Genomic DNA, 25,383 nt, shown 5'->3' with positions numbered 1-25,383 from the left:
AACATGCACCAGGGTACCAAAAGTCGTTCTGCCTCGATTTGGACCGCGTGGATTGCACTGCTGTAAAATCAACACTTTGTGCACGTGTTTGATACGAGATACGGAGGTGTATGGAGCTTGAATTGCTGATGACATGGCAATTTTGGTTTCTTATGTAACGCCTCGCTGTGACGCCTGTCAATCAGCTGTTTCTTCAAGCAATCGAACGGCAGCCTCGAGATTATTGGACGACACCACTCTCACCTCCAACTGAATTGAAAACCTAAAATCCTCTTACAACCGCAACACACGAAAAATGAGTATCTTTGTCGTCTTGCTATTGGTTTCTGTTGCTTCAGGTAAGCAAGAGCCAAACTCTCATATCCGCACGACGAGTCAACCGAACTCGTCCTCTCTAGCAAACGGATCATGCCCTGGTCATCCTGGAGTCCCATTGATTGTCTGTCCTACTGCTGGAAGGATGGTGACAATGCCTTAGAAGCCGTGTACCGAGGGGGATCTGGATATATGGTCCCACGATGTGCATATTATGCATCCAACACTAAATTCTCAGTCAACTGGTAATGCATGTCGTCGTCCTCAACATGTTGCTTTCGAATATTGTTGCTTTTTTGCGACACCAACAATCTAAACACCGTCTTGATAACAATGCCACTTCTTACAACAGGCCAGACCAACTTCAATGCGACGGAATTACCGTATATGGTCCAAATCCAACCGAAGTTGGTGGAAACTGCAGTCCTTGCAGAAACGTCAGAACAGTCAACAACGCCGTCGCTTTGCCTGTTGCTGTCAGCTCTGCTGGTATTGCAACATCTGCAGCTACTTAACAATGTATCTACTATACTAGTCCCAACTTCACACCCACTGTCTCTTGGGAATCTAGCTTTGTCTGTCCACGGGGTTTGGTTGTGCATGGTGATTTACCCGCACCTTTTGATGGTTATGAACCATGCTTGAATATCAAATGATTTTCAGCTATGGGCGATTTTCATTCTTTCTCGACCGTTGTAATCGTTGTACTTTAGCGGACAAATATAGAGCATGAACATGAAATCATTTTCTTTAAAAAGGTTCCTTATATTGGGATGTGACACCGTTTACACGGGTCAGTCTATGCCGATGGTTTGCACAGGACGATTACTCGGTATCCGTGACGCAGCAATCTAACCCAAAATGAAAGTATGAGTACGAAGAATTCAACAAATTCAGACACATCACTTTTACCTCCAACAACTCCTTCCTCGTACACCCATTCCCAGCTCTCCATTCTCGATCATTCAATATTCTCCCTTCAGCAAACGCATTATGCCGTATCTCATGTCCATTAAACACAACTTGAAGCACATCAATATCAAATCCAGCGCAAAGCACATCAATTGCCGAATCTTTGGAAAGCCGTGATGTTGGAGACACATCATCTATACCCCATAAATCGTCATCCATTTCGTTTGACTTGCTGGTGTTATCCCATGTTCTTGTTTCGGCGTTGTATGTTACAGTTTGATTGATAGGTTGTGTTGTTGGAGGGAAGAGGCGCGTTTCATCAATTTCTAAATCGTCTAGGCCGTCACTGTCATCGTCTTGGTTTTGTGAAAGTGCTTGTAAAGGGTTTGTCGATGGTATTTGTTCAGCCTGATTTTTGTCGTTCGTTTCCGTTCGAGTGACATTACTAGCGGTCTCTTCATGCCTCGACGTGTACTTTACATCAGTTTCGTGAATATTTGGTATGGGAGGTATTTCAGACAAACTCGTTTCACCCTGACTTGATAACAACGTGTTTGCAACCTCAGCAGATGATGCCACTTGTTGTAAATCATAACAGTACGATTTGATCCCATTACTGGTTGATTCAGCAGACTTCCGTAACGAGATGAAGGCTCTTGATGCGTCGTTGATTAACGGAGTGATTTTGTTTCGAACGGCTTCATCGGTGTCTTCGTGACGTACTATAGAAAAAGAAGGGTTAGTTGAGCTTAACGAGTAAATACTGAAATTGGCATATTACCGTCGCGTCGAGGTGGGTTGGTACTTAGAGTTGCTCCCATAACTTGAAATGTAAAAGTTTGTCGTGGTTTTTCGTGATTGACGCGGATGGATATGACACAGGGTGAAGAAAGCAAAGGTTATCAAATTGAAGCCCTCAGGTTAGTCAAATATCCATCTTGCTTACTACGTACTTTTTGTTGCAAATTGTAGTACGCAATGTCAATGAAATCAAAAACTTCTAATTTCAACGTTTTAACAAAGTTTCACCACTAGCGTTCGCAGGACGAAAAAATGGACTTTTTCGCAATTATAGAATTGCATTAAACACAATCAGCATATTTTCTTGCAAGGAACAGCATCATTCCTTTTCTGTGGCTGCGTCAATTCATTGCGCCCCCTTCTTATCTTATGCCGGTCGCTCACATAGAGCTAGAACTGATATCTAAAGGATCTTATGCGCTACGAGAATCGATCTCCAGCCCTTCCACTCAGAGCAGCCCTATTGTCATTCGCCAGTTTCTGTTCAGTCACGCTCCATCAGGTATTTCAAGAAGTTTTCGAGAAATTTCATACAAGAATTCGAGCCAGAGCTATGGCAGGCTGCTCTCCGCGCCATAATCGGGGAGCGTATGGCAGGGACCCTTACTCTTCTGTAAGGACGCCTGCCTGCTGCTATAGTTCAACAAGTTACTCGTTTTCTTTTGCCACTTGGTACTCTTTGACAAAGCCACTATTGGAAGTAAACAGGCTGGATATGTCACAATTTATTTACAAGATGTGAATCTCACGTCATCGGTCTATAATGTTATTGAAAGTCCATTTTTACAAAAATTGACGAGAATCAGCACAGTATCTGGAAGTGAAGACAGAGTGTTAGTTTAACCCAATCTCGTACGAAAGAAGTTCACTTAGAGTGTATACGTCACGTAAGGTCCATAAAGCTGCTGTGGGATGGATCGAACTTTCTTCCGTATTATATCAGCCTGCAAACGACGAGAGTAGATCAGAAGAGTTCGCAAAAACAAAGCTCTTAAACCATTCCTTCCAAAGCAAGGGTCGCGCCAAGAAGGCAACTTACAGATTCGGGCTGCATCGTGCCGAATTGACTTATTTCCATGAACCCGATTTTCTGGAAGAGAGTGTGATGATGATGTGTAGCAGTTCTCACCTAATATGTCCACACGTAGGGATGTGAGCAACTTGGCACAATCGCCCCAAAAAATTTCCCTTCAAACTTGAGTAACGTTCGTACCATTCCCCACACAACTCTCACGTTCCTCCTTCCTTCCTGCTCTGCCTGAATATTCGAATATCTAAGAGTCTGACCCAATAGTCCCTTTCCAATGGTAACTTGCGAAAAGCATGGCAAATGGCTAATAAATATCGACCCGTCGTCCTTGTCCCATGCTGATGTTACGAATCCTACTAGCTGTCCTTTCGAGTTTAGCTGAGCGTCTATTAAATCATCCAGGAGTGGTAGAGTTGGATTTATTTTCGGTTTCGAAGGGAATGGATTTGTGAATAGTGCTAGTGAATCTACGAATTTTCAGACATTCGATGAGAATTATTTTGAAACTCGTATGTCAGAATCAAGACAACACTACCTTCGTCCGTTATAGGGTCATTCACATCTGGTCCACCTCCATCAACCCATGCCAAAGTAACGAGCTTCTGCGCCCAATTCACAGCTGAAGGGTTCTGCAAATCCTTCAGCGTTGACTGAAACACCGTCTGTAATCTATTATGCACAACATCCACAGAACAAAACGTGCCGTCAAAGCTCTCCATAACGTCCGGATTTGTATATATCGTCAAAATCGATCCAGAGAGACACGTTCGAAAGGTAGTTTGTTCTGACGGTGTCAGAATGCGAGCACCGCGACAATGGAAGCGGAGCTGTGTTTCGTGGTATATCGGTGGGTGCGGTATTATACATGATGTTGGTATGTCGATTGTTGGATCATCGTAGGATGGAAACAGTGCAAATGGTCGGTCTAGTTGACAGCGCTGGCAGTATCTATACCTAAATATGCATTTCATACAGAGTACTTGTGGTGCTTGTACAGGTATCTTTTGACAAGCTCGGCACGACGACCAGGTTGGCACTGGCTCTATAGTGCTTTGTTGTACTGGTGGTGGTGGACGTACTCCAGGAACTACAAGCAGATAACGATTTCAATATAGTCTTACATCGATCGTCCTCGGATCCCGCCACTTACATCCATTGAAATACGTCCCAGAGCCTCTCATCGTTGCAAGGTGTTCCCGCAATTCCAATTGTTTGACTTTAGCCAGCAAAATAGCAGTTTGCGCCGTCTGGCTTCTCGTACTAGCATTCACTCTGTAATTTGACAAGTGATCTAGCAGACTCTGTAATGTTTGCTCTGGAGATGGGCCAGATACCAAGTTTACAATCAGCTGTGCAAGTTCTTGTTCTCCCGACTGCTGAGGTGGCAGAGGAAAGGGCACGCTGGATCCATCGTCTCGCTCCATAAGAAGATGCTAGAGTGGATTCGGTTAGCCCTCAACGGTTGGATGTGAGCTCGTGTCTGCTATAATTTTTGGTGACAATCATGGGGATTTGGACTCGAAAGAAATCAGGCGCATGGATGCATGGAAGCGGATACTGAAAAGAAATTCCGTGTCAATTTCAAGTCAGGCTTGTTATCTCGAAACTGGAGCGATCGCTAGTTGGGAAGCAAGAAAATCATGTAGAGCTGAAGAATCAGAGTTTCGAACAAAATTTCGCAAACACTCTAGATGGCACTACGATTTTATATTCCTATTTGCAGCAATTGAAAATTTGGATAGCAATTCCTCCTCTGTAACTATGCTTTGGCAAACTCCATTGTCGTGACGCCCCGTACTTCGTCAGCAAAGGTCAATTTCCAACCACATGAAGAGAACATATCTTTAGTCTCGTTATAATTTCTGTCTCTTGAATTTGAGCTGAGCATCAAATGCACATCATGCAATGCCAATCCATGCGGATCCGGTTCAGAAGATAGAGGCATTAGCCTTGAAATAAAGACCAGTTTAGCATGTGCAGGGCCAATTTTGTGGACTGCCTTGAAGCAATCCATTATCTAGGTAACAAACCAAAGAGTTCTTTAACAATCTAGTCCGGTCTCGCTTCAACAATCAACGTTTTTCTTTGATGAAGCATACCTGTTGGTCATCGTATATTTTCACTCGTCGAACAATATAACAGTCGGACGGTTGGAGACCGGCACCCGTGAATCGATCAGCAGCGACTTCAGTAACCCTCGACTCCAAGTTCAGTTTCGTTGGCCAGATGGAAGGTCTATAGTTTTTGGCCCATGGAGAGGGCCATTGTTTGTGAATAATGCCTTTCATATCTGGGTGTCGTGCGACAATTTCACACAAGAGACGTCCATCGAATGCCATCAAGTCTGTCACGGTACCGAACTTGGCGAAACTGTAGACTCGATGGCTTGCCATATTGTCAGACTATTGGTTCAAAACCGAGAAGCTTTAGTTCCAAGTGACAATTCAATGTCTCTGGTATTCATGAACACGTTGTTCGATGTCTTCTAACTTTAACTTCACAGTACTCACCCTCAGCAAGGCACCAATACCGCCAGCCACGACACGCTCAAACGACTTGTCCTTTTTGGCTGTAAATTCAGCAAGGTCTTTAACCTTATTAGCCACCTCCATGGCGGTCTTGTTTGCATTTTTCTTCCTGAACGCTTCAGGCAGCGCCGACCACAAGTTTTGCATTGGAGTTGATAACTGCCATGCGAGATAGGGGTTCATCGAGTCTGGATGGCTTTTGCGCAATAGATTTCCCGTAGTGGTGAGCTTGAAGGCTACTCCAGGCTCCTCCATCAAAACGTTTGCGGAGCATAGAGCTCGCAGGATTCTGATGCATCTAGACTCATCCAAATCTAGTTTCGTGGCGATCTCTGTGGCAGTCATAGTACAAGGTGGTGGTGGCATCGTGTCAAAGAGGTTTAGCGAAATGCCTAGGGGTTGTTGAGTTTGTTAAACATTTATTGAGAAAAAATGCTCTAGAGCTTACCTGTAAAGATTGTCTCGAGTCGCCAATGGTTCGTAACCATGTCTCTGATAGCAAAAATGGATTCTTCTGGAATTTTGACTGCATCTCCAACCATGGTAAGACGTCTTCCCGCCGTGGGACTAGGCAAGGCCAAAGTAGGTGGTATAGACATTTATGTTGGGTTTTGATAGATGTGTCCCAACCTCCAAATGAAGACTCGTTATGAGAGATCAGACAAATTTTTTATATTTTATTTTTTCAAATAGAGATAAGCTGAAGCTCCCTTTCTTTACGAGATGATCACGGATTCGAAGCGTTGCTGAGAAGGCCCGTCTTTGTAGTGGGGATTTTGAGGGTGCTGATTGAAACTTTCGTGTTCGGAAAATATGCCTCCAAAGTGCGATTTATACTAGAGATTAGGTGAAAAGGACTTCGGTACGTCCATTCAGAGTTCCCGTTACTATTTGGCCATTGCGCACTTTGGCATTTGCAAGTGGAAGGATTTTATGCAAAATATCCAATGTCTGATGGTATGAAGTTGTCTTTTAAGGATTCGAGCCCATGGCATTGTATGACTGTTCTTCTTACCAAGGCACTGCTTTGGGAAGGCAGGTGTCGTGTGCATTTTGGTTTGCGTCCATGTTTGATAGTGCTTCCAGCAATGATTTCATGACACAGACAACGATTCCCAGAAGCCCGAGACATACAAGGAGCCTCTAATTAGAAGTAGAGTACATCCGTGTCCCAATTCACAATCAAATCGCCCTCCGTAATCTCTCTTGTACTGGATAGAAATTTGCGTTGAAGTACGAAAACTGATGGAACGTCAGCAACAACCTCCTTGCTAGTAAAGTTTCTCCTTTTGCTTTGTAATTGGTTGGATTTCGATATATTACAACTGCTTTCGGCAAAAAGGAAAAATTCTACCCTTATGCCTTAATAAACTCCAACGTCGTGACTCCTAGCCACTCATCAGCAAAATTCAACTTCCATCCACACGTATTAAACAAATCTTTTGTTTCGGTATAACTTCTGTCTCGTGAATTTGAGCTCAGCATCATATGAACATCATGCAATGCTAGGCCGTGTGGATCCTGCTCGCAGGATATTGGTAGTAGCCGAGAAATGACGACGAGTTTGGCATGAGCTGGTGAAACTTTGTGGATTGCTTTGAAGCATTCGACCATCTAATCAATGGGAGATTGTTATGAGAACCGTTGTCTGCTTCCTCCACGAGCCAACCAAAAACAAACTCTCGCGGTAAGGCCACATACCCGAGCTTCAGAGTAAACTTTGACTCTTCGAATGATATAACAGTCTGATGGTACTATACTAGCACCAGTAAATCGATCTGCAGGAACTTCAGTGACTCGTGATTCCAAATTCATTTTCTTTGGCCAGATGGATGGTCCATAGTCTTTAGCCCATGGAGAAGTCGATTGTTTGTGAATGATGCCCTTCATGTTTGGGTATCTAGCAACGATTTCACACAAGAGACGTCCGTCTCCTGACATCAGATCTGTCACGGTGGCGAATTTGGCGAAACTGTAAACTCGAAGACCTGCCATATTGTCGGACTATGATAGAAAAAACGTATGGAGTTAGTTTCTTGTTATTTCAATGCTTAAAAGGCAATCTCACTCTGAGCAAGGCACCAATACCACCAGAAACAACACTCTCATAACTCATATCCTTCTTGGCTGTATATTCAGCAAGATCCTTGACCTTATAAGCCAGCTCCATAGTAGTCTTGTTTGCATTCTTCTTCTTTAATGCATCAGGCAGCACCTCCCACAATTTTCGCATGGGAGTTGACGAGTGTAAAACCAGATAGGGCTGCATCGAGTTTGCATTTTCTTTTCGCAGCAGATTTCCAGTCGTGTTGAGCTGGAAGAATCCTGCAGGTGCTTCCGTCATGACGTTTGCGGAACATAGAGCTCGTAGCAGTCGGTGGCATCTCGATTCATCCAAGTCTAGTTTCGTGGCGAGCTCCAGGGGAGTCATGTTGCCAGGTGGTGGTGGGAAAGTGTCAAAGACTCCCAACGAAATGCCTGTATTTTTGTAGCGTTAGAAAGTTTGCTTTGGGCAACAAATGAGATGTGAAAATACCTGTAAATATTGTTTCAAGACGCCAATGGTTTGTGACCTGTATATACCAAAACAAAACCTGGTTATGATTCGATCTGACAGAGTAAACCCACCCAGAACATACCATTTCTCTAATCGCAAATATTGATTCCTCAGTAGTTGCATCTGTAACACTTGCAGAGTCTGTTGTCCGTGAAGCGACTCTCGATTCTCGTATTGATGAACTACCAACAGCAGAGGCGTCTTCACGAGTCAATGGAGCGAGAGCCGATCCTTCGCATGACTTGTTGCGGATCTCAAGCGACTTGGCAGAAAGCGACGGTGCCACGGGCATGGCCTGAATCTTACAATTGGTTGTCCAAAAGAGAAACTAATTCTTCACCAACAGACCACCCCAGGAACCTTTGTAGAAGAAAATGTCTAAATAAATTAGATTGGTTTGCTTCTTTGTATGAGGGATGGTATCGATGCATTTTTGGAGTAGCTTTCCAGGGTCGTTTTTTAGGGACGATTGAAGGTTGAGCAAAATATCGGAAGGGCAGCAGGGTAGATTTAGAGATCGTCAATATGATTTTCACCTCGGGAGTGTGTACCTCACATTTCTCGTTGTCCCTACGGCAATCGTGCACGATCCTATTCGTTGAACGGATTGTATGCAAAATTACCAGAAGGAAAAATCTCTGATGGTGTGAAACGCCTTCCAGACAAGGTCTATTAAGCCATTATGATATTTGTTTGGAGGGAGATTGGTTTGGAGTGGTTCTGTTGTCTGTGTCCTGGTTTGCGTACTTGTTGTTCAATTCGACAGGTTGCGAAAATGCAAGTCATCGTCCTCGTAGTCCAGTGATGCGTTGAGGAGTAGCGTGGAAGTTGCAATTCAATCTGCCTCTAAACCAGAATCGTTGACTCTGGTGCCTCTGGAAACTGGTGTGCTTGACTTCTTTTGAAACAAAAATTTGAGAAAAACTGAAAGGTCGCATGGAAAGAGGCAATATAAAAGAATAAATAGAATAAACACGCATTATCTTGTGCGTCGATGACATGGAAAAGTTCCATTTATCGAACGTGCCAACGAAAAAAGAACAACCGAGCCGACAATCATATATAAGCAGGGATCTAGTACAACAGAGTCCAAATCCTGATAAGCTGCTTTTCATACGCGCTAAACCATCGTAAAGTACGCTCTAGGCCCCACAAAAAAATGTGATCTTCCCTTGACGTTTTCCAAGATTTCAAAGTCTACTACCATCGCGTAAAGCAACCTTGGAGATATCCAGCAAGGCAAGACCATGCAATTCACGATTATTAAGCGAGTACTTATTGTTCTGAGATCGTCATCTTTGACTGTACGGTTGACGTTGGCCAATCACTGTCAGAAAGACTCACAACAACGATACGTTGAGCAACAACGATATTATCAGCGATCAAAGGCAGCTAGTTACTCACTTGACAATCTAGAAACGTCGTCTCCTTCTACTATACAAGACTGCACGCATAACGGAAAGTCCAAGGTATATCAACATTTGCTGTCATTGCTGTCAATAAGAGATGATGGAAGAATCACGTTCGAGGATGCTACAAAAACAAATGTGCATGTATTATGTGTTGATGTGTCGATGATAAATGACCTTTTCTGAGAATCAACCATGGCAAAAGTCAAATAAGCAACATGCATGGCAACCTGGCAACCCCTTTAGAGTTGACTTCTCCTATCTTCACGCTTAAGAGACTTGATTTGTGTCTTGAGAGGGCTCGAATGTACGTATTTTCTTGCATATCTGGGGAATTGAAGAATCAGATGTCAAGCCCGAATGATGACAGCACTTCATGGTTTGGCTGATTATTTGGAGAAGAGGTCATTTTGCTTCAAGGAACTGTTCGACGGTCCCGATTTGGCTCATATGAAGAATGAGAAATTGAACGTGTGAGGTATATACATGACACGTCGAAAGTCAACGTCCATTCGTGACATATCACATGCCAACTGTATGTTTTTATTTGCTCAATCATGAAGACTGACAAACCCGTTTTTCCTTTTTGGTAGTGGTTTTTCTCAGTAATGAGAAGTCTTATACCTGCTCGAGGTCTGTCATCTTTGGATCTGAGAATATAATGTCAAGCCCAAGTGATGGCCAAACCAATCCGACTTTGAACACAATTTGTAATGAAACCAGAGCCAGAGCATTGTCTGATGGGCCTCAAAGCTTTTCAATATCAAGTCTTGATTCCGCAACTTTGAGATGTCGTGACTAGCTTTCGTCTTGTTGGTGTTATCTAGGTCTGACTTTTGGTTCTTTTTGCTCGTCACATTTCAGACTAGTAGATCACACATTTACTAGAGGAGGGGCCTCAAAGTTCCCAATGATGATCATTCATTAGGTCTGATTCGAAAATGAAGATAAACAGCTGAGCTGACTGAACCTGGTGCTGAGGGAACAGGAACTTGTAAAGACTATAGTCTATCTTGATGAGGAAAATAATAGACTTTTCATTAACTAAAATGTTGGGCTCCAAAATTACAAAAATGTGATTGTTTTTCAAGCACCGAAAAAGTTGGGAGTTGTCCTGTCCTTCATCAGTGTAGCGAAATCAGCGACGTACCTAAGCGAAAAGAAACAAAAAGAAATACATGGTTAGATAACTTATCGCTGCTAGCTAACTTATCTCTGAAGAGCACCTAAACATCCATCAACAATGCTTACACTATATAAGGCCCATGAACAGCTTGTGGCAGCGACCTCACTTTCTTCTCCACACTGTAAGCCACTCCAGGCATCCTATCAGCAACCTCCCTCAGCTCCATATACCCCAACCTCTTATACGCTTCATGAAGCATCGGCGATCCAACCCTCACAGCACCCCAACAATACACAGTACTAGGCTGTAGCGGTTTGTTCTTGCTAACAGAAAACGACCTCCTAGCATGCTGAGCACTTATTTGTTTAAACAACTCTCTGTATAGGCCTCGTGCTAGCAGATCAGTAAGCCAACACACTTGGTGTGTTATATATACTGTCCCGTCGTCCGCATCGTAAGTGCAGCAGAGGCATGCTGCGAGTTGGGTTGGTGTCTTGTCGTCTATCGGATGAGTGGTGGGTTCTTGTTTTACTATCGTTGATGTTGGTTCTACTTTTACGATGGTTGTATCGACTTCCATCGCAACCGTCCCATCTTCGGATTTTGGGGACGCCGTTTGCTGGAGTTCTGGTGCTGGTGGTGTCAAGTATGGATTGGTCTCTTCGGCAGCGACCCAACAGTATGCTAAACAAAAGAAAAACATGGTCAATCACTGTTGGAATGACTACTCGACGAACAACGTCACAAGATACCTGTGTACTTGACGACCCAATCTCTCGACTGCAAAGGCTGCAAACTAATACGTGTGCGCTCCCACACTTCAGACACCCGCCCTTGTATGTCATCTAATGTTTTCAGAGTTGAATCATCTCGCTCCATTAAACGTGGATCTAAGCAGAAACCAGGTGAGAATCTTTAAACCAGCGAAAAAAGGATCACTCGACAACCATGGACTTACGACAGTGTAAAGAGGTGGTAGCAGACATACATAATATTCTAAACGAATTCCACTCCTCACTACTCATCTCCCGATTCTCTCGACAAGCAAACCTCAACTGCTCTGAGCTGGTATACTGCGGCTTCTGTATAACGCAATGGCCGGTATTATTCGTTGGGAAGAGCTCCAGCGGTCGATACGACTCACATAAGAAGCAATACGAGTACTTTACGACACAGGTATTACAGGTTTTCGATTGGACAGCCGGATTATTATCTGAAAACAAGCGTAGACAAGCTTCACATGTTTTCAGAGTGCCGTGTAGTTGATTTGATGATGTCGTTGGTGAGACTGATGCCAAAGCCTTTTGGGATCTAATATAGGCTAACTGAGCTTCTTGGATTTGGCGTTGGTGCTGTCGATCTTCGACTATCTTGGTCAGATTTGCCCGTTTCGTTTTCTTTGACTGTCTTTCCATAGTGTAATATGCCAGCAATCGCTCCAGCCCAGGTTGGACGTTTTCACCACCAGCCTGCAAGAGAGCGAGAATCTGAAGAGCCGTTGGATCATCGGTGTTTAATGCCGGAAGTTCAGATACGGATTCCATTGCGCGAGATCAATTAAGTCCGGTAACGTGCTAGATGAAGTGATGTCAGGGATAAATGTTGTAATGACTTGTCCTTTGACGGAGAAGGAGGGCCAATGAGGGATCAAGTCGACCAGTCCAGTTCTGTGCTAGATGATACGATGACTGACAATACTGCAAATGGTCTTGTTCCTAAGCAGAAGGCTAATAAGTGATCAAAGTTGCAGCCGCAACGAAAAATAAAAAATAGTGACAACGCAACCCACGTACCTCGTAGCGAATGTGTCGGAGACTAGAAATATGCTCTTAAAGTAGTTCCGCTTTAGGAATTCGTCTCTTCTGGCAGCGACCGCCGATAAGAAAGTCGTTGTTTCTAAGAAACCGTCTAATAATCTGATGATGATGTCAGTGAGAAACGGTTACAGAGCTAACCAAGAAGATGACCAAAATGCACTCGCAACTGACTTCATGCATGAAAGCAACGCGTGCTCGATGTATGGTTAACAGTCATTACGCCACGAGTGTGATTCTTATGAACATAGGAGTACAGCAATACAGAACCTCTTGAAATAATAAGCCAACATTAACATTAAGATGCCACGCTATCTACAGTACATTACTTCGACGAGTATCTTCAACCATACTCACGATCACTGACAACCTCAACAAGAAAACACACAGGAACCTGACTCTCTGGGCAGTCTCATTGCCAGCCGAGAACTCTTAGAGTTCTCGAACTGATAATGAGGATCTGATGCAGCAGGTAATCAAAACGAGGGCTTCCGTCCAATAACCTGCACATCCAAAAAGAAGCGACATTCCTGCATGATATAAAACTCTAGTTTTGTTCTTTTTCCACAAAGGCGCACATACCCTTGAGTATTAGACAGTATGAGATCAATAGCAAATGCAGAATGGGATCGAGACAACGTTAATGTTATTATTGATGTCATCGGCCAAGCGTGATGTCCAGACAGTGTAAATGTGTACTCGGTACACAAAGCCCTTGACCCTTCCACATATGAAGAAGCGGGTAAATAGTTGTAAGATGGTCACTGAGTACCTGACCAAAAGAGCAAAACGACTTTCAAGTCTAAACGTTGATTTTAACGCCATGATTCGCTTCATTCCATTCACGACGAGCCAATCCATGCCGTAGCCTACAGTACAGTCGAACTAGAGCTGCAAGATCTGGTTGTGGTAGATCTGAGGTCGTGCGTGAGTTGTGAGTTGTGATAATTGATGCCAAAGAAAAACATCAGGAGAAGGGGTACCATACTTGGTAGAGCACAACCAAATTCAGCTAGACTTGTTGGCACCATTGTCAAACACCATAGGGACATCAGCCGTCACCATATATTTGATAGCTAAGAAGGCAACTTTGTGTTGAGCATCCAGCACCAAAAAAACCAAGCGAGTTATCAGGGATTGCTTGTAAGATAACGACAATTTTGGCAAACCCATAATGCCTATCAAATCATCTCAACCAATTAGATACCAAGACTAGCAACTTGCGGGTTACTGCACAGGCAATCTCCCCAAAGCAACAACACCAGCAGATCCGCAATACGACCGACATAGACACACATCGATACGAGGATTGTTTTCTGTTGCATCGGAAGATTTGCTGATGCTATCTTGCTCTGCTTACCTACCGGTATATCACGTTCTAAATAGTGATTGAGTCCTAGTTATGTTATGCTCCATAACGCTAAACAACCTCTGTTTGGTATTTGGGTTTGAGAAGACCTCGTTCCTGTCTTGTGATAGTGAGATGTCAAAGCGGTTTGTGTGAGTGAATCCCATAAACCATCTGCTAAAGCGGCTTTTTTTGGCTGCAACACAAACTTCACATCATTTACCTCACGCAGCCTCATCAATCCAGTTTAGCTACCACCGGTTCATGGGTGCTGGAGCATCTCCAACCAATGCGTTGATAAGCAACGCATTTCCTTGATAATTCTCACCCTCGACAGATCTTCCATTAAGTCAATACTTGGGAGTCGACTTAATCAATGTGTGATCAAGCAATTCCCGTTTTCGTAATCATGATGAATGGAACTCGGCTGAAATTGCATTCCTGTTTGACGAGGTGTTCTCTACATGTTCCAGAGTTAGAGAGTATGGCGAATGAAAATATGATCAGTGGTGATAATAAAGGTATACGGCACATTGATAATGAGGCTGTCCGACAAATTTCGATTGTTGCTCGTCATGATGCCTTCATCGTCAGGACCCAACTCCAATATTGATATCCGGGCTCTGTTGAAGGAGGTCCTTGTACGGGTTTCTCTGGATACAGCTCCTGATTGCGTGCAACAAAAGCAAAAGTCCCAAGACGTTTCCTCAGAATCTTCAACATCCCCACCGTGAAACACATACATATCAACAATACCAACAGCACATTGTTGTACATGCCAATGATAATAACTTTAGTAATGTCAAACTATGTTACAATATTGCACGGCTTTGGACTCAACTTCATCCGTATAGAGTTATACTTTGTGCAGTTTCACTTGCAAATGACTGGCACTCCTGCCAAGAACTCTTCCAGCTCCCTCGCAGATAATGATAATCTGGTACACAAGTCATCGAAATGATGTGTTCCATCCAACAACCTAACAGATGAGGAAAAAAAGTTGAGAAGTCACCGGCCCATAAGACTGGTTTGCATTTCTTACAAAGACCACCCATACCTTTGAATCTTGGGTGGTATGAGATCAATAGCAAATGCAGATGGTGTCGAGACAACGTTGCTGTTACTATTATTGTCATCGTCCAAGAGTGATGTCCAAACCGGGTATCTGTGGACTCGATACACAAAGCCCTTGACCAGTCCATATATAAAGAAGCGTCTAAAATAGGATAATACTGTTACGATCCAGAATCGAGATCGCCACGTGAAGACGAAGCGAAAAAAAGGTGAGACGTGTATACCTAATGTCAATGTTGATTTCAGCGACTCGATTCTCTTCAATCCATTCACGGACAGTCAGCCCATGCCGTAATCCACAATATAATCGGAATATAGATGCAAAGCTTGGTTGTTGTTGATCTGAGGTTGTGGATTTAAAAGGATGTTAGTTGGGATTGTCTCGTGCAAAAAACATATTGCAAGGCAGCTGGCATACTCTGTAGAGTAACAAAGTTCAAGCAGTCTTGTTGGAAGCTCCATTTGGCTAGCATCATATTGACATCACCGGTCACAGCGTATATGTTTGAGAACTAATAACGTGACGGTGTATTGAAAAGCAAGCATAAAAAGAGAAGAACTCACATCGGGTTGAAATACCTGGAAGATATCGACCATCTTCACACACCCATAGTACCTATCAAAGTCACCCATAGCATCAGCTCTCGTCACCCGTAAGACTGCTAAACCAGACAAGGATACGTACAAGAGATGCTGCACAGACAATCTCACCAAATCAATCGCAACATCAGCCAAATCGGCTATACGACGGACATGAGACACCCCATCGATACGAGGAATGACTTTCTGAAGCGTTAAATCCCAATACGTGTCTCTTGACTTTTCATATTCCATGATCTTGACGAGGTCAATGATCAAGACTGGTACTTCGTAGTCGTGGATTACAGGTGGTTCAGGGTATCGTGGGAAGAGTTTGAGGTCGATGGTGTTTGCGCTGATCATGTCTTCTTCGTTTTGAAGACCTGTGGAGTTTGGCATTAGTTTTTTTGCGTATCCAATGGTCGACTTGGAGATGCTCACCTATTGGTATACGACACTCGAAATAGGAGTTGAGTCCCTCCATGATATGTTCCATGATGTTGGGCAACATTTGTTTTGTGTCTGGGTTTGACAAGAACTCGCTTTCGACCTGTTACATGATGGCAAAGGGGAAGTGTTTGAGGTGAGCTACACGTCAGACTTCGTCTGACACCTTTTTTTTCGCTCAAATACAAGCACCATACCTCCAGCAACCTCAACAATCTAGCCATTTTAGCCACCACCGGCTCATGAGCACTAGTATCAGCATCTCCAGCCAACACAAAGCACATATTGAAGAGCAGGGCATTCCGTTGATACTTTTCACCCTCGACAGATATCGGGTGTCCAATAACTCGGTACTTGGGAGTCGACACAATCAGTAACTGATTAAACAATTCTCGTTTAGGGATTATGTATTCGGATAATGAATCAAAGTCGACAGTGATAGCGTCCCTGTTAGATGATGTGTTTTCGACGTGTTCGAGAGTAGGCGAATGCGATGATGTAGGTGACATTGCGAGTGGCGAATGGATGGAAGACATTAACGGTGATGCGGGAGTGTTGTTGCTGTTGATGGTGAGGCTGCCTGATAAGTTGGGATTGTTGCTAGTCATGATGCCTTCAGGCACTTCGAATGTTACTTTGGGACCGAATGTGGCATGGAACTCAGCGTATACGATGCCAAGGATGGTGGGAAAGCCAGTAAAATTGTCCATTGCCTGGATTGTGGGGGTTTTTAGTCAAATGTTTTGAATTTCTTGCGATATGTCATGACACGTGCTGCCACCAGATGCTTTTCCACACTCATACCTCTAAATCAAACGTTTAAAACTTGATCTTCCAATATTTAGCGAGATTCACTGGCTCCAGTCCTTAAACCCAACAAGCTGGATGTTTGCAGAAGATAGGGAGAGACGAGAGAACTCGAGGACTTATTTAGACAGCAATGAACGCGTCAGGCACGTGTAAATACGTCGAAAATGACGAAAATGCCTGTATCAGAGTACACCAGTATGGGTGCTCACTATTCGGATGTTTCAACTTTCAACGTGAACGGTTGACATCACAGGGTAGCCACTTCAAATAGCTGGCGGAAGGCCTTAATATACAGGATCCATGCTAGTTGAAGACTGAGAACAGTCTCCTTTTGCAACATCTATCCTCTTCTTCACTTCCGGGGCCTTGAACAACCCCAAATCAAAATACGACGAAACTGTATGGGATTTTCACTAGGTTACCTATATTCAATACCATATCTGAGCTCACTCAATTACTATTAGAACGCTTTGGACTAGTATTTCTTGCATATCATGGATTTCGACGAGTACGGAGATGGAACTCGCAAAAGAGCCAGAATCACTCAGGTAAATCAGCTGTTTTGGGTCAAGAGCTCATGAACTCGGATCTGATTGATTCCCGTTCGACCTATAGGCTTGCGATGTCTGTCGACGTAAAAGAATCAAATGTACTGGAGAAAGACCATGCAGGTACTTGTCCTAGTTTGACCCTGTCGTCAAGTGAAGGGTGCCACATAATCGAATCTTGCAATCACACCAGCTTTCAAAACATATTTCATCATACTCAACCAAACCTCATCGATAGTGCATGCAAGACTGCAAACCTGGATTGTATCTACTCGGCACCAACTCCTAAAACAAAACAACAAGCGCAAAAGCCATCTGCCTCTTCTTCATCATCGCATGCGTCACCTGGTAATGCTGCTGCCAACAGCAATATCGAAGATCGAATCGCAAATATTGAGAGACTAGTTCATATGGTCGTATCATCGTCGTCAGCAGCAAACGGTCATGGCGAATCGAATGGAGTCAAGGGTGCCAGGAATGCGTCGCAAGATATGGGGCCTGAAGGTGCTTCGTCTTCGGAATCAGGGCCAGATCGTCAACAAGTTATGACTCTAGTTGAGGATCCTGAGACTAGGAATTATCAATTCTATGGAGTAAGAATCGAAATTGGTGAAGACAACAGCAACAGATGCGAGATATTAATTTCCTTGTTTTGTTAGAGCACGAGTAAGAGCACACTTCGAGGTTTTAGGAGCTTTCGCTGACTCTTCTTCTCTTTCGGTCTGCAGCGTTCGTCAGTCAGCTGAGGAAATATCAAAGCAACAGTGCAAAGAACCAGAATATTTGGACTCGTCAAGCTGGTGGGCCTCCCAGAGCACCCGAAACAAGACCGACAATCCATGAACAACCAATACCAGCAGATACCAAAGAGATGCCTGTAGTATGGCCGCCTGTAGTTGACGCACCTTCTGATTGTCCTCCAGAACTCACGGTTCATATAAGTATGTCGCAAACGACTCAATCGATTGTTTTCATCGGTTTTTTTTGCGTTTTCATTGACAAGTCCTCCCTTCGTACTTAGTCTCTCTATACTTTGCTAAGATCCATCCCTACTTTCCCGTATTGAACCGTGACTACTTCGCCTCTCGATTATCAAAAACGCCCGCAGCATGGACATCAACTGTAGTTTTGAACGCCATACTCGCAGTCGGATGCCAATGTCTTCCTCAACTCATAGAACTGTTTCCGGGTGTCTCTGCCTATCATCTCCACAAAAAATTCTACGATCGAGCATATACACTCGTCTTGTCACATATAACTCAACCTCATTTAGCTAGTGTACAAGCATTATGTCTATTAGCACATTGTAATTCAGTAAAAGGAAGACCAGCAGGGCCATGGAAGATTACGGGGATGGCTGTACGAATGGCGCAAGGTAGAATCGACTGACCTTTCTATATGCGTTCCCTCATCGCTAACCATCAAATTTCTTTGCTTCAGAACTGGGACTTCATCGTAACCTCCCACATTACTTCCCATCAAACCCATCCGTACAAGCTCGTTTCGATGCCATGACTGTTGATGCTATGAGAAGAGCATGGTGGGCTTGTACGCTTCTCGATGCTTGGAATGCAGCATCTACAGGTCGCCCGTTACTCATTCGACAAGATGATGTCGATGTTCCCTGTCCTGAAGGATGGGGCGTTGAAGCAACCAATGAAGGTGCTTATCTTACAGCAATGTTGAGTCTAGCTAGAGATTTGGGATCGATAGTGAAGGTTGCCAATCAGGCTGGTGGGATACCTAATAGTGAGGAGTTTTTGAAGGATGCTGAAGAGAGATTTGATTCTTGGATTACGAGTTTGCCAGCTCAGTTACGTGAGCCTGATGAAGATGAAGTTTTCTTTACTCCGAGGCATTATCTTGTAAGTGTTGTGTTGTTCTGGGTGATATTGTCACCGGTGCCATCCGAGCTCAAGTAGTTTTTTTTTGGGCGTCCAACCTGAGACCACAATCATATCTCTCTTCCTCACAGCTATTCTTCCTTTTTAGCACTGCATGTATCATACATCGAATGTGATTGCAAGAAGAGCTGCTATGAATCGCTTTGATTCGTTTTGTATTGCTCATGCTGACCGGGTAGTCACATTATTGAATGCAATGGCCATGGTGCAATCAACAGCACCTCAAGTGACTCTTGAACAACGAATGGCTCCTCGTCTTTTACCGGGATTGATATATGTAGTAATGTCAGCCACCACTGTGAGTTTACTGGATGAAGCAAACCTTCCGTTTTTTTGCACCTTGCGTGTGTTGCTTAACGATATAATCACCCATAATATAGGCACATATCTCTCAGTTGGGACGATCGCAAGAAGCGCATCTGCATCTGACACAGATACTCGCAGTTATGGAATGCTTGGAATCGATTCCGAATGCACCTATAGGAGTGTTTGGTAATATGGTGCGAGATCTGTTAAAGAATACTGGGTATAGTAGTAATGGTGCTACTAATGGAATCGGGACTCCATCTCAACCTATACAAAGTCCAGGAGGAGGCGTAGTTGGTGGAGGTCCATTGTTGGATTTCGATAGGTTGTTGACGGACCCGTATGGGTATTCGTAGTAAGAGAGAGAGCGTTTTTAAGTTTGTATCGTAGTCATTGCACATAAAGAATCATAATTTGAGAGACAGGCAAAAAAACCTTCGCGAAAGAGGACGTATGTTGACTGTGCAGCCTTTTTCATGTGATGAGATCTTTACAAGAATTAGATGTGTAATGTGTTATGATGATGCTTCTGTCTTGATCTGTATCCCATGCATCTCTTTAATGTCAGCCTGAAGAGCCTCAGTAACCATTCTATGCTGCTTGACTAGCGACACACCCTTGAATTTGGGCGACGCGACTAGCACAGCATACATGCTTCCACAACCGCCTATCCATGTACATGAAAGCGGTTAAAAGGGGTTCGTTGAAGCCATCTTTCAAGATAGGATTTTTTGTTGCTGTTTACAACATTGACGCCCCCCCGACTCTTCAGCTTACCAGACACATCATTAACAGCCAATTTAGTCGGCTGGAACGCCTTTAGCAGCTTTTCGTGAATGGCCTTTTCACCTGCGGTTGCCGATGGTGGTGATATGATGTTGGATCTGATGTTTGATAGATGGGATGATCGTGATGGATGTGGTGGTAGGGATGTACGTATTCGTGAGATTTGGGATGTGATGCGGTTCATGGCGTCTGGATTTGTGAGGGGGTGGGAGTGTGGTTAGGTGTTTGGTTGGGTTTGAAATGTCATTAATGTCGACAGTGTCAAAAGAGGTGATTCAAGGTACATTCTTACGTGGAAATCAGTGCAGATGTCAATGCTGTAAGCAGCCGGATGCGTGGTGCAAGTCGAACTCTTGTGGTCTTTCTTGTAAGCTAAAAAAATTCGTTTCAAGTAAAGTGATTATAGATTTAATCACATTTTCCCATACGGATCGCTACACTTAAGACACCAATTCCCGTACAATTATAGTTGCAATACTTGCATATACGTGTTTGTCGCGTCGCAAGAAACTCCAGTCACTCAAGTCACTCTATTGTTCATTACTTCGCTCATCGATTTCCATCAAATGACAACAGAGAAGACCTGCTACATCCGTTAACACCCCTCTTCATATTTATCCAATTATATATTCTAGATCCTAAATGGTCTCTGATCCACTAGACGAGGACTACACTCCCGAGCCAGACACGAAAATGTCGAAACGAGCTCGTATAATCCTCGACGAAGATGACATTGATCGAGTTAGTGATTCCGACGATACCAGTAGCGTCAACGTCCCTGACGAACCTATAGACGTAGACGCCATATCTGCAATCTCTACACTACGTGAATTCTGTGGTGTCGATGCTAAATCAGATACAGTGCTGAATGAATTGCTGAGGAAGTATGATGGTGATATTCAACGATGTGCTGCTGCGTTCTTTGATTTGCCTGTATCGGGACGTACTGGGGCTGCATCGACGTTGGAAAGGTGCAGTAAACGAGTCAAGCTGGATTGTGTCGAGCCTGATGTGTCGATGGTGGTGGATGTTAATGAGCTTGATCTGATTGAGTTTCCTGTGTTTATTGGAGGTATGTTGAGTGATCTTTATATTTGCTTAAGAGCTTTGTGTTTGACACGCTTGTTTCTATAGAGATCGTGATTCCTGTCCTATCAACTGTGAAATCATATCCAAACACCATCGTTTCCTTTGCCGATGTGGTGGAATTCGAACGTCCGAAACCGGCCCTTACTCTACCAAAAACGTCGACCAAGAAATTGGGCAAATCTAGCACCAATAGCAGTAGTGGTGGTGGTAGTAGTTCAGCAGGTCGACCTACCACGGTCAAAGCTCAAAACACGATTGTACGAGTCAACAAGATTGAAAGGCCGGGAGTTCGTAGAGAAGTGGGCAAGATTGCTTCGGATCAGTCTTGGGCTTCCAATATCACGAAATTGTTGGATAATGGTTTGGTGAGTTCATGTGCAAAAAAACGAGAAGAGGTGAAGCGATAATATCTTGCATCGAAGACTCACACCTCCCACTCACCCACATTTAGGCTACATTCACAGCCAGCATCGTCGACGTGCCCAACAAACTCGAAACCTTTACCCAATTCTACGTATCCGCTCGCGTATCCCTCACACGTCGAGCATTCGAAACAGCCACACTCGGAGATACCGAAGAAGACGAGAAACGAGTCAAGGATCGTAAAATAGCCTTGACGTGGGTATTCGCTCAAATAGGACTCGTGCCTGCCGCCGACGTGCCCTCTGAGAACGATGATGCTACATCAACAGCCATCAAGGATGAAGACTTGCGAGCTGAAGTCACTGTAAACGATCTCACGAATATATATAAACAGGCACAGAAGTACGATCGTCCGCAGTCTGAGTGTGAGCCTGCGGATGGATTTCAGGTTGAGCTGAGACCGTATCAGAAGGAGGCGCTGGCGGTTATGATGGAGATGGAGGCGGATGGGAAGGATCAGAAAGGAACATCGCCTCTGAGTCCGTTGTGGAGGAGGTTTGTGTTTCCAGGTTCGTGATGGATTATTTGTATGTAGGTTCAGTTTTTTTTGCTCGCTATTAAAAAAGATTAAATATAACTTAGGAACCGATCAAGTATTTTATATGAACCCGTACACTGGAGAGCTTTCCATCAAGTTTGTACCCATGGAAAGGACGAGAGGAGGAATTTTGGCTGATGAGCAAGGGCTTGGAAAGACTATTGAAACGCTGGTATTCATTGGGTGTGTTTGTGCATTTTTTTAGCTGTATATACTTACATGCATTGAGACGCACTCTCGCGTCTATGTCAGGCTCTGATACACACGAATCCTAAACTACCATCTTTGAAGAGCAGTAGCGGCAGTACTGCCGGCTCATCATCATCTCTTGGACGAAGCGTCAAAGAAATTCGATCAACGTTGATAGTGTGTCCTTTATCTGTGCTTGCGCAGTGGAGACAAGAAGCTCTCAAGTGTCTTAGAACTGATCCCTCAGGTAGTGGAATTGTAGAATGAGTATATTTTGTTACCCAATGCCAAAAATTTTAGACTCACTATACGTTTCTTTTGTTAGTGCCCGCTTCAAGTATTGTCGAAGAGTACTATGGCAGCAACAGGACACTCAACGACAAGAAAATGTTCAGGAGAGGCGACAAAGGGCCGCCTGTTGTTATCACGACATATGGTGTAGTTGGATCAGAGTTTGAAAAGGAAGGATCGCCTTTATTCTCAACTACTTGGTACCGAATTGTTCTTGATGAAGCTCATTTCATCAAGGAGCAAAATACAAGACAGTCAAAAGCGTGTTGTGGGCTTTTAGCTGAGCGTCGATGGGCACTTACAGGTAAATAGAGATAGCGTCCGGTGGAGCAATCCTCCCTTGTCGCGCTTGCTGAATTTTTTTATTGTGCTGCTAACAACTTCTTTTCGCATTCTTTCAGGAACACCAATACAGAATAAACTTGAAGATCTGTACTCCTTGATCAACTTTCTCAAACTACCGCCGTGGGATAACTTTAGTTTCTGGAGGTCTTTTATATCTTTGCCATTCGAGAAGAAGGATGTAAGAGCCCTGGAAGTCGTAACCGCTATCTTGCAACCCATTTTTTTGAGACGAACCAAGGACCAAAAGTCTGCTGATGGTAGTTCTATTGTCAAACTGCCGCCCAAGAATATCGAAGTCGTGTATCTGGACTTTAGTAAAGATGAGCAGATTATTTATGATTCTTTGTTGAAGGTACGTGGCTTGATTTGTTTGAAGTATAAGCTTTTGAGGGTTGTTTTGACACATTGTCGCATGTAGGATTCAAAGAGACGGCTTAATGATGGCAATGGTCGTTACACATATGCACACGTATTTGAGGTCAGCTCATATAAAGTCGCAATCCTAGCATCTTTTTTTCGCCTCTCTAAATATTTTCCATATAGATGATTTTACGATTACGGCAAATGTGCGACCATCCATTCCTTGTTGCTGCATTTGCCAAGACTACGCTGGAAACGATTGGAATGGAGGATCTCGTCCTTCAATATTGTCAAACTGGGACCGAATCGACCGCATATATGGAATCAGTCATGAAGGAGCTGCAACAACAGGCAATAGTCGATACAGAATGTGTTATTTGCATGGATACTATTGTCGCTGCTACTATTATACCATCGTGCCTGCATACGGCTTGTCGTGATTGTCTTTTTGATTATATGGAGCGTTGTAAGTTGTTTGCTCTTTCACTGGTAGCAATTCTTGTTTTGCAAGATAATGAAATTTACTCGTTTTTAAATTTCAATTTTCGCTTAGGTGAAGCTCAAGGCAAACCCACAGAATGCCCTACATGCCGGAAACCTTGCTCTGAAAAAGAATTGCTCTCAGTCTTACGAAAGACTACTAAGGCCATCACCATGCCTGGCTCATCCAAACATGCTAACAATAGTAATAGTGACGATGACCTTGAAGACGACGACGACGATGAAAAGACATCCACCCAAAAACCAAAACTACAACAAACCACCGTAAAATTGTCATTCGCAAAAGGAGTCGCATTCCGCCCATCCGCCAAAATCAAGGCTCTTGTCTCCTTCTTACGAGCCACACCAAAAGATGACACACCGCCCATAAAAACAATCGTCTTTTCGCTCTTCACATCCATGCTGGATCTAGTGGAACAAACACTGGACGAACAAGGGATTGAATGGTGTCGTATCGATGGAAGCGTATCACAAAAGAAGAGGGAGCAAGTGTTGCAGCGCTTCCAGAATGATGGGAAGGACGCTCCTACTGTTATGCTGGCCAGTTTGAGAGCTATGGGGGTTGGAGTGAATTTGACGGTGGCTAGTCAGGTTGTACTGCTTGATCCGTGGTGGAATCGGTAAGCGAAACGAAATTGATTCTGTGTTTTGTCATGGTCGTTGATTGCATTTCTGGTTTTTTTATTCAGGGCCGTCGAAGGTAAAATATTCAGTGTCTGCTTTTCAAATTGATGGTGTTGACTTAATTTAAGCTCTGGTTCTTACAAGCTAACTGTTTTCATAAGATCAAGCGATGGACCGCGTACATCGTTTTGGCCAGATTCGGAATGTTGAAGTCCGACGGTTCATTGTTAGAGGTATTGCCTCATCCAGTCTGTTTGATCGGATTCATAGCTTTGCTGACCGCCTTTTTTCGCTTTTAGGAACTCTTGAAGAAAAGATCCTCGCCATTCAAGAACGCAAATCCAATATCGCTGGTGCCGTCACTGCTGGTGAAGATACTCGAATGACGCTTGAGGATTTAAAGGCACTTTTCGACTGAGATGCGCTTTGTATATGAGATGTGAATATTGGTTGTTGTATACTTGTTGTGGGGAGGGATTGTAGATTTGTGATTAGGTTTGTGAAATGAGAGTACTAGACATAGGTTAGCATTTAGACATTTGGCGAATGTATGTGTGCTTTTTTTCTGCACCACAGAGACTCTACGCGAAACCTTCGTCGGCTGTATGTCATACATCGGCGTTTCGTCGTTTCAACATTGGCGTGAAATCTCGAAACGAAAAGAAGCAACAATCTTTAGACTTCAGTCCCTTGAAGCCTTTGATAAATCCTGGCACAAAAGAAAGCTCT

General features: G+C 43.7%; 5 protein-coding genes across 5 annotated transcripts; 1 reads left to right on the top strand and 4 right to left on the bottom strand.

Annotated features, from left to right (window-relative positions):
* Positions 1-4,817: 4,817 nt before the first annotated feature.
* SmJEL517_g02768 (uncharacterized protein) lies at positions 4,818-6,185 on the bottom strand (the record flags this gene model as incomplete). Its single annotated transcript, XM_031168696.1, has 4 exons — positions 4,818-5,075; positions 5,158-5,460; positions 5,569-5,978; positions 6,035-6,185. The coding sequence occupies 4 exons, from the start codon at positions 6,183-6,185 to the stop codon at positions 4,818-4,820; spliced, it is 1,122 nt and encodes a 373-aa protein (XP_031025370.1).
* A 757-nt stretch (positions 6,186-6,942) lies between these two features.
* SmJEL517_g02767 (uncharacterized protein) lies at positions 6,943-8,435 on the bottom strand (the record flags this gene model as incomplete). Its single annotated transcript, XM_031168695.1, has 5 exons — positions 6,943-7,200; positions 7,288-7,590; positions 7,655-8,064; positions 8,123-8,159; positions 8,226-8,435. 5 exons carry the CDS (start codon positions 8,433-8,435, stop codon positions 6,943-6,945), a joined length of 1,218 nt encoding a protein of 405 aa, XP_031025357.1.
* A 6,278-nt stretch (positions 8,436-14,713) lies between these two features.
* SmJEL517_g02766 (uncharacterized protein) lies at positions 14,714-16,650 on the bottom strand (the record flags this gene model as incomplete). The annotated part of the gene is made up of 7 exons (XM_031168694.1): positions 14,714-14,819; positions 14,898-15,056; positions 15,139-15,256; positions 15,333-15,426; positions 15,494-15,876; positions 15,935-16,043; positions 16,138-16,650. 7 exons carry the CDS (start codon positions 16,648-16,650, stop codon positions 14,714-14,716), a joined length of 1,482 nt encoding a protein of 493 aa, XP_031025356.1.
* A 3,373-nt stretch (positions 16,651-20,023) lies between these two features.
* On the bottom strand, positions 20,024-20,478 carry SmJEL517_g02765 (uncharacterized protein; the record flags this gene model as incomplete). Its single annotated transcript, XM_031168693.1, has 2 exons — positions 20,024-20,175; positions 20,286-20,478. The coding sequence occupies 2 exons, from the start codon at positions 20,476-20,478 to the stop codon at positions 20,024-20,026; spliced, it is 345 nt and encodes a 114-aa protein (XP_031025355.1).
* A 458-nt stretch (positions 20,479-20,936) lies between these two features.
* SmJEL517_g02764 (uncharacterized protein) lies at positions 20,937-25,072 on the top strand (the record flags this gene model as incomplete). Its single annotated transcript, XM_031168692.1, has 13 exons — positions 20,937-21,366; positions 21,429-21,748; positions 21,835-22,315; positions 22,389-22,516; positions 22,597-22,780; positions 22,859-23,128; positions 23,226-23,521; positions 23,588-23,647; positions 23,713-23,995; positions 24,083-24,650; positions 24,720-24,730; positions 24,816-24,887; positions 24,954-25,072. 13 exons carry the CDS (start codon positions 20,937-20,939, stop codon positions 25,070-25,072), a joined length of 3,222 nt encoding a protein of 1,073 aa, XP_031025354.1.
* Positions 25,073-25,383: the final 311 nt, after the last annotated feature.

The sequence above is a fragment of the Synchytrium microbalum genome (genome assembly GCF_006535985.1).
Source record: "Synchytrium microbalum strain JEL517 chromosome Unknown SmJEL517_scf0012, whole genome shotgun sequence".
Taxonomy (NCBI): Eukaryota; Fungi; Chytridiomycota; class Chytridiomycetes; order Synchytriales; family Synchytriaceae; genus Synchytrium; species Synchytrium microbalum.
This window is presented reverse-complemented; position numbering and strand designations above follow the sequence as displayed.